Genomic DNA, 16,294 nt, shown 5'->3' with positions numbered 1-16,294 from the left:
AGTATGGAGTAATTACTTCGAAAAATTGCTAAATGAAATGAGCAGTGATAGCACAGTGGTAAAAAACACTCAACAGGCATACGGTCAGGAATACATATCCATACTTGAAGTAGAAAAAGCCATCAAAGGCTTGAAATGTGGAAAGGCAGCAGGAGTAGATGATATTCGACCAGAAATGCTGAAGTATGGTGGTATAAAAGTCATACAGTGGCTGCACTGCATAGTTGAGAACCTGGACAGAGGGACAAATTCCCAATGATTGGAGTAGAGCTCTCATAGTATCCATATATAAAAAGGAAATAAAACTGAATGTGAGAATTACAGAGGTATTTCCCTACTGAGTGTTCCTGGTAAGATCTATGCAAGTATCCTTGAGAAACGGTTAAGAAGAATTGTAGAAGAAAAGCTTGGTGAAGAACAAGCTGGATTCAGGCTAAATAGAGGCTGTCAGGATCAGATCTTCACTTTACGAGTAGTGGAAAAATCATGGGAATATAACATAGATCTCTATTTGAGTTTTGGAGATCTGTAAAAGGCATATGTTAAGGTGCCAAGAGAGAAGCTATTCAATATGCTACAGTTATATGGTGTCAATGGGGCATTATATCAAGCAGTACTTAGTCTTTATTTGAGTTGTAAGTCAGCAGTTAGAATTGAAGGAAATACAGGAAGATGGTTTAATGTTAAAACTGGTGTGAGACAAGGATGTACATTATCCTCTCTGTTATTCATTATCTGTATGATCACATTATGAAGGAAAGTGGTATTAAACATGATATCAAAATTGGAGATGTTAATGTCAGCTGTTTGCTTTATGCGGACGATGTTATACTTATCAATGTCCGCTACGAGTCTGCAAGATTCCTTGACTAAATTGAATAACTATTGTAATAGATATGGTATGAAGGTCAGCAATAAAAAGACAAAGACAATGAAAATAGGTAGAATCGTTGAAAATGTCAACTGCATTGTGAACGACGAACCTGTGAAACAAGTAAAACATTTCACCTACTTAGGCACGATTTTTAGTGAAGATGGTAAATTAAATATGGAAATAGACAACAGAATCAATAAAGCTGGTATATAGTAGGAAGTCAATTGAATAAATTCATATGGAATAAGAGAGAAATTAGTCGGAACACTAAATTGCTGTATACAAAACAGTGTTCAAACGAGTTTTAACTTATGGATCTGAGAGCTGTGTCAGAATTAAAACACTTGACCAAAGACTAGAGACTACAGATATGAGAATCCTGAGAAAGATTAGAGGCGTGAACAGATGGCATTAATGGCAATATCACATTATAAACGAGGATATTAGGAAAGAACTTGACATTGTCAGCATTCAGGAATGCGTTAGCAGAGCTAATCTAAGGTGGTATGGTCATTTAAACAGAATGGGCGAGGAAAGATTGGCAAAACAAGTGTTCTCTGACAGGTTGGCAGGAAAATGTCCCAGAGGAAGACCAAGATATAGGTGGATTGATATGGTACAATGTGCCTTAGAAGACAGAAATATAAGATCTGATAATATTGGAGTTTTGACAAGTAACAGACTGATCTGGAGGAAAATTGTAGATAAGAAGTTAGTAATGATGTAAATTTTTCATGTAGTATTATCATATCCTGTACATCCCTTGAGGGTACTGGGCAGGAATTTGATGATTATGATGATTTTTGCTGTATTCATGTAGAAGAAAGTTGGATGTGTGGAAGTGGGATGTAGCTTAGCACTGGGAGCCAGTAGGTTGGAGTTGATTTTCACTGTTCCAGAAATAAGGTGCATAGTGGTGTTAAGCTAAGCATCAACTAAATACACATGGGTGCTGTTCAGCCATATGGGTGAGCAGTATTCAGCTGCAGAGTAAACGAGACCAAGAGCAGTGCAGCGAAGCGTTGTTGCTGAGGCACTCCAAGTTGTTCTGCTTAGTTTTTGCAGTATATTGTTTCATGTTTTTAGCTTGGATGCTGTGTTAATGAGATGTGGTTTAAAAGATAGAGTTCTATCCAAAGTGACACCCAGATATTTTGGGGAATCTGTTGTAGCTTAGCATTTTGTGGTAGACCATGGGTTTTGAAGTAGACCATGGGTTCTTTATTAGCCTGGTTATTGTTAAGATTTAACTGACAACATGGAATTCAGGAGTCAAAAAATAAAAATTACTACTCTATTAAGTAATTTATAATGAAATTCTCAATATGTTGTCCATCTTCTTCGGCACTACAGCCCCATGTAGGGCCTTGGCATCCCATTTTTGAGTTTCATAACTCACTACGAGGTGGGGTCGTTACCTGCCATGCTCAACCATGTGTAATTGTCTGTAAAGCGTTGTGTTCTTAAGACTGATTTGCCTGCTTTATGGGAGGAAAAATCCTGCAGTCCATGCTCAAGACCGGCTAAATTGACTATGTCTGAGAAAGATCCTTTGCTCCTCACATCAGCAAAGAGAATCGAACGCAGGACACTCCTTTCCCAGGCATATGGTTGGGGAGCACGTAACCACTTGGCTAACCGTGCGGACTTATGTTTCCCATAAGTGAAGATAAGAGAATGGTACGGGTGGAAGCATAAACTTCTGTTTAGCTAGGATTTGGGCATAATCTCCATTTGTTGAAGTATTCATCTAGGACTGCAAGGTCATTTGTTAGTGTATCTTCCATTGTAGTAAAATTGGCTAGAGCAACGTCATCAGAGTAGCAAAACTTCTTGGAGGTGGTATTAGGTATATCTGCAATGTATAAGTTAAAAAAGAGGGGAGCCAGAACTGATCCTTGTGGTAATCCATTATTCGGTGTTCTTTGTTTACTTCTGTTCTTGTCCATACACACTTGGAACAGGCGGTTGCTTAGCTTGTTATCAATTAGTTTTGCTATTGTTCTGCATGGAGCAACTTGCAGATTGCACCATGCCTCCAGACTGTATCATAAGCTGCGGCAAGATCTACAAAAGCTACAGCTGTTTTCAGGCATTGTTAATAGCCTGCCTCTATATGTGTGGTGAGTGACAGAACCTGATCACAACAGCTTCATTTATGTCTGAATCCGGCCTGTTCCACTGGGACTTGTTCTATTTTCTTAGGGGCAATTCTATTTAAGATGAGCCTTTCTAGGAGCTTATAACAGTGCTAAGCAAGGCGATTGATCGGTAATTTTCTGGTTTGTTATTGGCTTTTCCTGGTTTTAAGATTGGGATAATTTTTGTCCTCTTAAATTCTTTTGGAAGTCTACCAGTCTGGAGGATGTAAGAGAAAAAGCAAGCAAACCACTGTCGAGATTTTTGGCCTATCTTCAACAGGAAATCAGGGTGAATTCAATCGAAACCTGGAGCCTTGCCTGGTTTCATGTCTATTAGGGCAGTGTTAATATCTTCAAGAGTGAAAGGTCGCAAATATAAAAGGTCTGATGGTCTGTTATTTTTCAAATATGTAAGTTCTCTTTTTATTTGAAGAGTGTGTTGTTTGTCTCACAACAGGAGGATAAACCCTGCAGTCCATGCCCAAGACCAGCTAACTTGGCTATGTCTGAGAAAGATCCTTTGCTCCTCACATCAGCGATGAGAATCGAATGCAGGACACTCCTTTCCCAAGCATATGGTTGCGGAGCGTGTAACCACTCGGCTAACCGCACGGACATATGTTTCCCATAAGTGAAGATAAGAGAATGGTACAGGTGGAAGCATGAAACTTCTGTTTTGCTAGGATTTGGGCATAATCTCCATAATTTTTGTCCTCTTAAACTCTTTCTGAGGTCTACCAGTATGATACATATTGGTTAGGAGAAGTAGCTGATTGTTCCTGGACAGTCGGGGTGCCCCTACCTAGTTTTCTTAGAAGGCTCCAAGCTTTCCTACTGGAGTGCCGAAAATCGAGTCTTTCTACTCTCTCAGTCCATTTCTTCTGTTGGTTGGTGTCAAGGCCTGTGCATGAGTTCATCTGCAATGTCAGGTTTGCCACACTCTAGGTATTCTTGGTACAGGTTATTACTGTCATTGTTCCATCCAGGGATATACTCCTTCCGGAAGCCTTTTGGTATGGTCTTGCCTACAGCTAAAACAGCTTCCACGAATCTCTTGTAATTATTGCATGTTGGAGGGATCCAACGGACATATTTGTCAAGATAGGCGGCAAATTTATCCTGAAAGTTCCAGCAGAGACTTTGGATGGATCTGACAAGGGGTACTTACAGACCTACTCTAATATAATTGGTGTATGTTGGCTTCGTGGAAAATTGGAGAGAACTCTTCTCGATGTAGGTAACGGTCGTCCATTGTTATCTTCAGTGATGAAGCAGAAATTGGGGTTGTGCTCTCTGTTCCAAGCTGCTGACCTGAAGGGAGATCTATCTTTTGCATCGAAAATTAGGTGCATTTTGTGAATTTTTGCCCATTCAGTCAAAGTCTCTCCGCATTCATTGTTGGAAGCATATTTCCATAGCGTGTGGTGGCTGTTAAATCACCTATATGCATCGCAGGGTGGTGGTACACGAGTATAACTTGTGGTGGCTACAATAGGGGTTTATACATGTTGGTAATGGTTATGTTCCCTATCATAGTTATCAGATACATGACACCGACAATGCTGGTTGTAATGAGGTGGAATCTTCTAGGGTACTATGTACATAGGTACATATGTGCATGATGGTAAGTGGATCTAATGATAATGTAACCAAGAAATCTGCCTCTGTGGTGGAGTTGATCCTCATTCTTACAGTGAGTCTCTTGAACAAGAACAATGTAAAAATTGTAGTCATATAAAAAAAACTGAGGAGAGCAATGCACGGTCAGGCTGATATTAATACCTTCCAAGAGGACTTGAATAGATTGCATGAATGGGCAGGTAAGTGGAATTGTCAGTTCAATGTTGTCAAGTGTAAGGTTTTGAGATTTGGTAAGCAATGATGGGATGCAAAGTATACACTTGGTGGGGAAACTTTAACAGAAGTAAAGGAGATGAGAGATCTAGGAGTGATGGTGGACAAGGACCTGAAATTCAGGGGCCACATTGCACAAGTTGTGAAGACATCACATCGAATAATGGCAATGATGCGGAACCCTGACAGAAATGGAGAGGTTATGATTCCATTGTATAAGGCCTTGATCAGGCCTCATATGGATTATTGTGCACACAGATTTCGTTGCTGAGTTTTCATGGTGACAAGGATATGTTGGAAAGGGTCCAGAGAAGATTCACAAAGGTAGTCAGTGGTCTTTGGAATGTGGAGTATGAGAACAGATTGAGAGAATGCGAGTTGCAGGGCCTCGTGAATAGGAGGAAGACGCGGGGGGGAAATATGATTGAGATATATAAGCTGGTCAGAGGTTGTTATCAGGTAGACATGGAAGAGCTTTTTCATAGAATGGGAGAAGGGAGTAGAACATGAGGCCATTGCTGGAGGGTGTGAGCAGGGGAGCAAGAAGCAGGTTCTTTGCATGGAGGGTGATTGGTGAGTGGAATGCATTGCCTGAGTGAGTTGTGGATGTGGACACATTGAATCAGTTTAAGATGCGGTTGGATGAGCATATGCAGTAGTGAGTACCTCCCACGATGAGTCTCTGACTCCATGGAGGTCAAATATTAATAATACTAATAAAATCTTTGAGAGGTATTCATATTTTGCTCTACATATACCCTCAATATGGGGAGGAAACAACATAATTCACTATGTTACAAACTTGCTAAATCTATGCTTAGAAGAGGGAAAGATACCAGCAAACTGGAAAAATGCTACTCTGATACTGTTAGTTAAAAAAGGGGACGAAGAAGAAGTAAAGAACTATAGAACAATTAGTATTCTCTCTAATCTGTACAAAATTCCCACAAAACTAATAACAAACAGGTTAACCCCTCTTCTAGCTCAAATCAACCAGTAGAACAAGCAGGATTCCGTAAAGGCTTTAACCACCCAACTGGGCAAGACGTATATATACGTCCAGGTTACCATGGATGTGAAGTGCATATTAAAATTGTAATACCATTGATATTACATTGAAATATATGATGGATACGAAGTATAGAGGAGTGGTGTATTTTATCCATGTTGACGCCGACGTAGTTAACACAATTGATCATATTCATGCAGTAAAACAAATAATAGAAAAAGCAGAAGAAAACCAATTGCCTCTCTGTTTAGCTATCATTGATTATGAAAAAGCATTTGATTCCATCAAAACTAATGCAATAATCAAAGCACTCCAGAATAGGGGACCTCCTCCAGGAAATATACCCCACTGCAACTGCAATAATCCAGTTTCACACGAGTAGCAATAAAATATTAATTGAAAAAGGTGTCTGACAAGGAGACTCTCTATCACCGAAAATCTTTACAGCAGTCTTTCAAGAAATATTCAATAATATAAACTGGACAAACCTTGGTTTAAAAATTAATAACAGAAACTTAACACCTAAGATATGCAGATGATATCATAATTTTTGCAAACACTCCAGAAGACCTTAATATAATGATAGAAGACCTATATCATAAAAGTCTGTCTAAAAATAAATAGAGAAAAAGCTAAAATCATGTTTAATTATTTTGTGACACCAAAAAACAATAATTGAAAACAATTTCTTGGAAAGAGTCTCTTCATATACATACTTAGGTCATCTTATTGATCTAAACTGTGGACTCCAAAAGGAAATAAATAGGAGAGTTCAACTTTCCAGGAGTGCATTCAGAAAATTGAAAAGTGCATTTTTCCAAACTATGTCCCACTGTTTAAAAAGGAAGACATTTAACCAGTGTATACTTCCAATCATCTCATATGGTTGAAACTTGGTCGCTAACAAAAGCACTGGCAAATAAATTAACAACTCAAAGAAAAATGGAGAGGTTTATGCTAGGCATCACATTAAAAGATAAGAAGCAAAACACTTGGATAAGAAGCCAGACTCACATCACTGACATCATTTTTCACCAAAATGGAAATGGGCCGGACATCTATCCAGAAGAGAAGATGAGTGATGGACCACCATACTACTAACAAACTGGATTACAAAAGAAGGGAAACGAGGCCGAGGACATCCTAAAAGAAGGTGGAGTGATGAATTGTCAAATTTTGTTGGGGAAAACTGGTCAACCATTGCCAAGAACAGAGAAAGGTGGAAAGAACTGGAGGAGGCCTTTGTCCAGCAGTGGACAGAAAATGGTTGAAAAAAAAGGAAGAAGATAGCCTCAATGTTAATTTGGAAAATTCAGACAACAGGTCCAATATTTCTAGTCATCTTGCCCTTAAGAGAGCTAATTCGTGTGCTTGAGTTCATGTGTGCTGTAAGCAGGAGATTGAGAAGATAGTCTGTTTTTTAGTCCATTATTCATCTCTGTAATATGATTAGTATTGATACTTTATCCTACACTCTTAGCTATTACATGGGCTAAATAAGTGACCACCAGTATGAATCCATTGATGCCGATCAACAGGTGATCTACTCTCGTACATCACCCATCTCTGGACAAATGCCATAGAGAAATTTGATGAATCCCAAGTAGTCGCACTTGATATCTCTAAAGCCTTTGACCGGGTCCGGCACAAAGGCTTACTAAGCAAACTTCTATCATTTGGACTGTCTCAGGATTTCTGAGATGGATTGCCAGCTTTCTGTCTGGACACACACACTATGTGTGATTGTAGACAGCTCCCTATCCTCTCACTTCCAACTAATGCTGGGGTCCCACAAGGTTCAGTTCTCTCACCGACCCTCTTCCTTCTGTATATCAGTGACCTACTTCAGTTGACCTCCAATCCAATATACAGTTTTACAGATGACAGCACATTGTACTCCTCTCTTTCATTTGATAAACCTTACCCTACACAACTCGCTTCAACCCATTGAACATTAACCACAACTTCCCTTAATTCGGACCTCCAGGTCATCCTCCAATGGGGGGGCTCAGATAACCTCATCAACTTCAAAACTAATAAAACCCAGTTCTGTCTTATTTCTCACAAAAAAAAAAAAAATCATTTTCCTCCAGTATTATTTTTGATAACACTCAAATTCTCAGACAAGATGTGATTTCTCTTCACAGAATTACCTTAACATCAGGCCTCTCCTGGCATAAACACATCACAACCGTTGCATCCTCAGCTTCCAAAAAACTGGGATTTCTCTTTGGCTCAAGACGTTACTTCACCTCTAAACAGCTGTTAACATTATACAAATCTCAAAACTGCCCAGCTATCGAATGCTGTTCTCACATTTGGAGTGGGGCTCCTAAAAGCTCCCCTCAAAATTCATGACTCAATACAGAGGAGAGCATTAGACTGATAAAGGATCCATCTCTTACCAACTCACTCCCCCACTTTCACACGTTTAGTCTCTGCAATTTGTATATTCTATAAATATTTCCATGGAAAATGTTCATCTGAAACAGCATCAATAATTTCCCCACTCTGTACTAAGCCCATTGGAACACATACAGCTGTTGCCTAACATCCTTTCACAGTACACCTCGAAAACCACAGAACAAGTTTCTTTTTCTCCTCTTTCATCCCTGCTACTGCTGTACTGTGAAACAGTCTTTCCTTGATGTATTTCCCAAGGAATACAATATACAGGCTTTTAAATCGAATGTCAACAGGTTTCTCCTTTCCCATCCCACTACCCATATATACGGTACTAAAGTACTATAAGGTTGAACAGCCAACCTCTCGTATGTGGACCCCAACATTAAAAAAAATAATAAACTTCTGTATTTTTTTATTATTATTATCTTTAGCTGTGCCTAGAAAAGTAAATATCTTGTTGTCAGAAGGACAGAAGAACACTTGTATGCTAACTTATCTAAGTAGTTTGGCCTATCTTCTGAGACGCATTTAACATAGGGAATGGTGACACAATGGACCACCGCTGTATCACTATTTTGATGAGAGGCAGATGACAAGGAAATTTTTTAATTATTAATTAACTATAATAATTAATTATTATAGTAAAGTTGCTGATCTTATTAACAAACTCTTGTAGGTTTGTACAAGACCTACAGGAGGTCCTGTACAGGACTCATGCCAAACTGCAAAAAACATCATCAACATATCTGTACCATAAGGACGACTAAGGAAGGATGCTATTCAGTATGTGGGTGTGGGAGAAAGAGGACTACCCATTGATGTGCCCTCAAAAAAAAAAAAGAAGTTTATTTTGGCATGTGAAGTAGCCAGAATGAATGACAAAGTTGAATAGGCTAACAATATCTGCTGGAAAATCTTGCTTGAGGAAATTAAGTATTTCCTTTAAATGAACATTTGTGAATAAGGACACAATATCTAGGCTAAAAGGAGATCACCTGAGCAAAGCCAAAGCTCTGATATCTTTTCTTTGAAATGAGAACTATTTTTGATAAATGAAGCAGACTTTCCTGTGAATACTGAAAGCAATTTGGGAAGATGTTTCACATTATGTCCTGTGGTGAATGCATGGAGAACCAATGCATTCACCACAGGAATTCACCTCCTCGTTTATATGGACTTTTTGGTAGTCCATATAAACAAGGAGGATGCACATGGTAACACTTGAGTTTCTTCTTGGTTTCCTCATCTCAATTAGAGTGTTTAATATCCTAATCTAGGTTGTACTAGGATCATTATCGATAGGATATGTAGAGTAGTGTTGTAACATTAAAGTTAATTCTCTATGATATTCACTTTAATCTTGAACTACTAATGCTTTCCCTTGGTTTGCTTTTGTAATAATAAAATACTTATTCTTCCATAGAGAGAGAGAGAGAGTAAGACCATTTCTGGATAAGAAAAATTCAGAGGGGGACATTTGGCTTTGAAAAGTATGTGTGCTATTTGGAACCGAAGTCAGTTAGTGACACATGAAGTGTATCAAATTGCTTGCCAGTATGGATTATTGTAAATGTTCATCATGATGCAACCGTGTGTGTGTGTCATGATTTAGACTACATTAAGTTTCATGAGCCAAAGCAATTGGGACTTGCGGAGCATTCTATCACCACCAGATGCTGAGTTCTTTGTAAGAAAATTAAGGTTCCCCATAAAAGTGATAGTCTCGTGTAACATTTATGCAAAGGGAGTTGAGACCTTGCTACATTGACTAAATCTAAATAGAAATTTCTATGTACTTAAATATCTCTGTTATGGGAAATAATTCTGGAATTTGAAGAACTAACTTATTTTATTTATTTATTTATTTTTATTTATTATTAAACCTTGTTCAAGTGATTTTTACTGGGAATTTAATATAATCAAACCGTGATATTGTACATCATGCACATCAGTCAAATATACCAGTTTCTGTTCTTACTGTTTAATTTGAAAGTCATACTGAAGATATCCTTGATACTATGGCAAAGATTTTATACTAATAAATATACTGTATAGACATATGGTAAATCTGTTTTATGTTTTTTATTAATTATCATATCTTGTGTTCCTATATGTTGAGTGATTTCAGAGCTTTATAGAGACTAGCTTCAAATTAATGAAATGGCTATGGAAAACTTACAATTAAACAAATTAAGTGTAAACAGCAACAAGTAGGATGTACCTGTTGAAGGTTAAGAGAACCCTTTTAGGTCTCCCAAAGCTAAAATGATTTATGCATGGATCAGTAGATTGTTACTTATTAAATAATGAATTAAATATGTTCATGATGGACTATTTGCAACTTTATCCCAAGATTTATTAGAAATTATGCAGCACATTTCAACTGTTTCTGCAAACAAAATATGTGCTGTTATGCAGGAAAAGTTCATACAAGAAGTGAATTATTTTATTAGTTGTCATCAACTTTCTTTTCTCTCTACTGAATATGGTGGAGGCATACCTTCAAAGCCCTCACAAAGTGTTGCATCCTAATGCAGCATAATCGACATCTTCTTTGACAGTCAGATATGTCTTTGGTATCATTATAATAGTCTGATACACAAACATCCTATTGATCTCAAGTGTTTTTAGCATGTTAACAGGTGTGAAGTACTATTACAGCTACAGGGCTTGCCCAATTCTGTGGGCAGTGTGGGCATGTGCAGAAGTTGTAACAGTTTTTATGGCAAGACTGTTTAATTAGACCATGACATCTTACATCATATATATGTAGTTCATGCGTGTCATTCTTGAATATATCTGTTTCTGTTCTTGTTGTTTAATTCAAAAGTCATACTGAGGATGCTCTTGATACCAGTGCGAAAAATTTATACTACTAAAAATATATATGTAAGGTAAATCCATTTTATGTTATTTATTAATTATCATATGTCAAGTTATTATATTCTTTTCAGAAGACCAAGAATATTATTTGTATATTTAATCCTGAACGAATTATATGAATGTGTTCCTTTTCTTAGATTTTTAAATTTTGTGGGTACTGGTTTATAGTTCTCTATGCATATGTGTCAAATTTCAAATCTCTTTCCCAACTAAAAGTACTTAAAACTGTATGATGAATGGATGAATTGAAAATGTAAAACAGAATTTGCATTAATCAATTGGTCAACTGAAGTAGAATTAGCATTAATTATAAATTTTATTTATTTCAAAATAACTTTTTATTATTTTCAGATATTGGATGGCGTTGTCCTGCATGCCAGAATATAACAAATGGAGTTCCATATTACTATTATTGTTTTTGTGGAAAAGTCAGAAATCCAGAGTATAATCGTTTTGATACTCCTCACAGTTGTGGTAAGGTTTGCTCTCGTAAAAGTATCCTTGAGCAGTGTCCACATCGATGTACTCTTCTTTGTCATCCAGGACCATGTCCATCATGTGTAGTGACTGTCAAACGACATTGTGAATGTGGCAAAACACAACAGGTACATATAAAGAGTATTTCATTTAAAAATTGCATGTTTCTATATCATAAATGTTGTTTATATATTCTTAGTGCTTGTTCAAATGGTTCACTGTGCACTGTAAAGAATTCATTTTTTTGAAAAGTCTCAATAGAACATATTCTTTCCCTTTTCTACCTATTTAAAGATATTCAATCCAGCTACAATGCCTTTTATCAGTTGTACTTTAACCAGTTTCCATGTACCATCTACCTCTTTTTTGTAGTTCCATGTACTCTGTCTTGACTAGAACCATCTGTTGCATAGCTATCTCCAAAGTCAGTTACTGCACAATCATTTTCACCATTTGCAGTGTTTGATACCACATTAATTACCATGTTTTTTTGAGGCTGTCACCAATTCCAGAAACTAAAACCTTATCTTAATTTCATATCATGATGCTAAAGATAAATATTCCTTGAGTGCTATAGAAATTGACTCTTTGTTTCCATTTGCTATCTCTTCCTTCCACTTCATATTCCATAATTAGGATCACCCTCTTTTTACTTGTCCAACTAATTTCTCAAAATGTTTTGCAATCGTTACTTCATACATGAGGTCACTTAAGGGTCAAAGCTAGTACACTCCGGTAGCAGGTATCAGAGCCTCTGTAGCTCAGTCGGTATACATGAAGCCCTTTGGTCAGAAAGGCCTAGGTTTGATTCTCGTAGAGGAGAGACTAGATAGAGGTTGGTCACATCATGGTCAGAAAGACCTGGATTTGATTCTTGTCCATGATGTGACGAACCTCTATCTAGTTAACTAAAGATATGGAAGTTTTTCGTCCCTCAGAACAGGCAAACTGGCTCTGTGAACATACATGGATTTACAGTCGTAAAAAAATATATACCTAATTCCACATCAAGAGGGCTCAACCCATCCCTAAAGAGATGGGAGAGGAAGCGGGGAAACCTCATATGAATAAATAAATGGTAGGTAAGTTATGTAAGTTGACCTGGTTACCTCAATACTGAACAAACAAGGATAGACTGGCAATTTGAGAATTAACTGACCAAATTGTATTCTGTATTGGGTATTATTATCATCAAGAGAGACCTCCAGGGAGTCAAGGACTCATTGAGGGAGTCCACATACTACATGCACCAGCTATCATACTTATTCTTGAATTCATTCACGCTAATTGCACTTACAATATCCAATGGCAGTCCATTCCATTCATGCACTACCCTCTAAGAGAAAAATCTACCCCCCCCCCTTCTTAAAGGCATTCATTCTTGTCTTCCAAGGATGCCCTCTTGTCCTTTCTCCACCCTCCATAAATTGAAAAATTCCATCAGTTGAAATCCTGTATGACCCTTCAGAAGTTTGTAAGTCAATAATATCACCTCCCTTCTTTCTCCTGTTTGCTAGTGCTTGCAGTCTACAATGTCTCAATCTCTCTCCAAGTATTCCATAATCCTGATATCATTTTTAACACTTTTCTTTGCACTCTCTCTCCAATATATGAGAATCACAACAGAAACCAGGAGACCAGACCTGTGCACAATAGTCCAAGTGAGGTCTTATCAAGGCTTTATAAAGAGGCAAAATGACATCCTTATCTTTATGTGTGAATGTTCATTTCAGCATTGCAATTATCTTTTGAGTTGTATTTGCAATCTTTGCTAAATGGCCCCTGAACTTTAACTTTCTGTCTACTAACACTCAAAGATCCCTAGCCTCATTAATTGCTTCTAGCTTAATCCCACCAGTATAATACGACATTGGATATCTAATCATGCCAAAGTGAATGACTTTACATTTACTGACATTGAATTGATATCCATTTTCCCATGCCCACAATTCCAGCCTATTCAAATCATTCTGCAAGTATTGCATATCAGCAGCATTCCTGTTTATCCTATCTATCTTTGCATCATCAGACCCGTATTCCCTATATCATTAATGTATAGATTGAATAACAGTGGACCTCGCACTGATCATTGTGGTACACCACTTGTCACCTTAAATCGTGCAGACTTGTATCCCCCATATACCACTTTTTGATATTTGTCAGTCAGCCATCCTTTTATCCATGCTAATATTCTATAATCCAAATCCATATTCTCTAATTTATGCAACAGTCTACCATGCTGTATTCTGTCAGAAGCCTTAGCAACCAAAAGTGTCATGATGTATCCATTCCCCTTGTCTAGTTCAACAGTAACATTGTTATGAATGTGAGCAAGTTGCTAAAGCATGACCTTCCCTTAGTAAACCCATGTTGCTCATTGCAAAGTAGGGATTCACTGTCAACCCATTTCCGAATGCGTACCCTAACCAATTTTTTCCAAAATCTTCACCACCACTCCTGAGATTACTATTTGGTCAATAGTGGGATACATTGGTCTTTTTTCACCACCTTTGTGCAGTGGAATTACCATACATTCACTCCATTCCTGTAGAATCTTCCCTGTTCTGAGACTCATATTAAAAAACCTGGTCAAAGGAATAACCAGTTCAGCTGAACACTCTTTTAGCACACCTGCTACTAGCCCATCAGTCGTTATTGCTGAATTATTATTCAGTTTTTGCAATAGCACTAATACCTCATCCTCATACACCTGAGTTTCTTCATCCAGTGAAGAGATAGCAGTGAGTTCAATGTCTTGTACACCAGGTTGATAGCTTTTTAAAAAATGGGCACTCGTCAGTTGAACAACCTCTTCTCCATCTGTAACCCTTATGCCATCTGAATTTAGAAGAGTTATTCTTTCATTTTCATTCTTTTTTTATTTGCAGCATATTGATAGAATTCTTGTGGGTTGTCTTTAGCATGCAGTGCTAGTTTCTTTTCATACTCAGACTTTTGCTTTCCATACAACAGTTGTGACTATTCTAGCCTGCTGGCAGACATCATCCTTATGCATATGTTTTTCCTTTCACATCATTCGTTTGATTACAAATCCATTTGACTCCTACCTTATTTATTCTTTGAACTCTCAGGACACATTCTGATATTGCATCATTTAATTATTGTTTAAATGCTTCCCATGCATTGTTGATATTCTTCTCATCCATCAACCAATCCCATTCCACTGAACTTAGTATACTCCTCAGTTGGTCATAATTTCCTGCTAGTTCAGCATGTAACCTTTTCTGAATTGAACATTCATATTCTTAGCCACTTCCCAAGTGATTACTGCGTGATCACTGTCACCAACCAGAGGCGGAATAGTTACATCTTTAACTGAAACACTCTCTGACACTATAATCAAATCTAACACTCTTTGACCTCGAGTTCCTTCTGTCACGTACTGCTCGAGGAAGTTGTCCAGCAACAGCTCAGTAAGTACATTTTCATGAGATTCTACTGCTACTCAATCAATATTTGGATAATTAAAGTTTCCCATTATGATTACTCTTTTGATGCTCATCTTGTCTATTTGGTGATGCACTTTCTTTATCACTAGCAACTGATCCACCAGGTCTGTAACAACACTCCACTATGTAATTGACCTTGTTAGATTCCACCTCACACTAGATGGATTCAAACTCACTGCCACATGAAATATGTTAGTAGTAGTACTACAATCATAGGTCTCAACTCTAACTGGATTCAAGTCATCCGATATCATTAGCAGCATGCCCCCTCCTCTCCTATCCTCTGTATCCTTCCTAAAAATAGTGTACCTTTTACACTCGATGCCAGTTGGTATGTCTGATTCTGATAGCCAGGTCTCGCTAATGCCTACAATCAGAGGTCCCAACATATTGACTAAGGCAACAAACTATATCCCTTTGTTTTTTGTACTAAATCAAAAAGGAATGATGATACAAGCTGAAATGTTAAGCTGACTTGGGCATCACTCAGTTAAACAAAGTATTACTGTTATTGTCAGAAAACTAGGGTGAATAATGAAAAATCATCTACTGGAACAAACTCAGAACCTGACATCATTAGAATTGAAGATAGGCACCATCAGTGGAAGAAGAATCAACAGAAGAGATGTGAAGCTCTCACAAGAATTAGAGAAGTACCACATCAACATTATTGTTGTTATTGAAACAAAGGTATTCATCTTGAATTGTGGGCAGACATCAAAATGTGGATATATAATATGGCCCCTGAAAAGCTTCTACTAAGGAAGAAGTGGAAGAATTTTTTGAGTCATTAGAAAAGAGCTGATGCAGGAGGGTGTTAGTCCTTGCTGGAGTTATGAACAGTAGAGTAGGGAATATTAGACATGTAGAAATCTTTTCTAAGAGCAAAGCTAATAGTAATGGTTATCTGTTGGATTTCTGTTCAGTGCACAGACTAGTCATTATAACATCCATGTTTCCAAAATAAATAAAGATTTGAACAAATTCACACGGAAAGAAGACAGAAAACGTGAGTCTCATTGAACATGTTATTGTTAATAGTGATACCTTCACACTGGATTGGGAACACAGAGTATATAGGGAATTTGAAATAGGAAGTGATCACCATTTAATTTTGATCAGGATAAAAAATTAATATCATATTGAAATGAAAAATATGTAAGAAAGTTTTTAAAAAATC

At 37.5% G+C, this 16,294-nt stretch overlaps 1 protein-coding gene across 3 annotated transcripts in view; it reads left to right on the top strand.

The window, feature by feature from the left end:
* Positions 1–16,294, top strand: part of LOC150100074 (transcriptional repressor NF-X1-like) — a 222,136-nt gene that overhangs the window by 53,915 nt on the left and 151,927 nt on the right. For all 3 annotated transcript variants that reach the window (XM_090403287.1, XM_090403285.1, XM_090403286.1), the window contains exon 4: positions 11,519–11,772. In XM_090403287.1, the coding sequence (XP_090259413.1) occupies positions 11,519–11,772 (254 nt within the window). The remainder of the gene's footprint in view (positions 1–11,518; positions 11,773–16,294) is intronic.

Source organism: Typopeltis vanoorti, chromosome 13 (genome assembly GCF_054136105.1).
Source record: "Typopeltis vanoorti isolate ZY-2024b chromosome 13, IOZ_Tvanoo_1.0, whole genome shotgun sequence".
Lineage (NCBI taxonomy): Eukaryota > Metazoa > Arthropoda > Arachnida > Uropygi > Thelyphonidae > Typopeltis > Typopeltis vanoorti.
The sequence above is the reverse complement of the archived record's forward strand: the minus strand, read 5'-3'. Positions and strand labels throughout refer to the sequence as shown.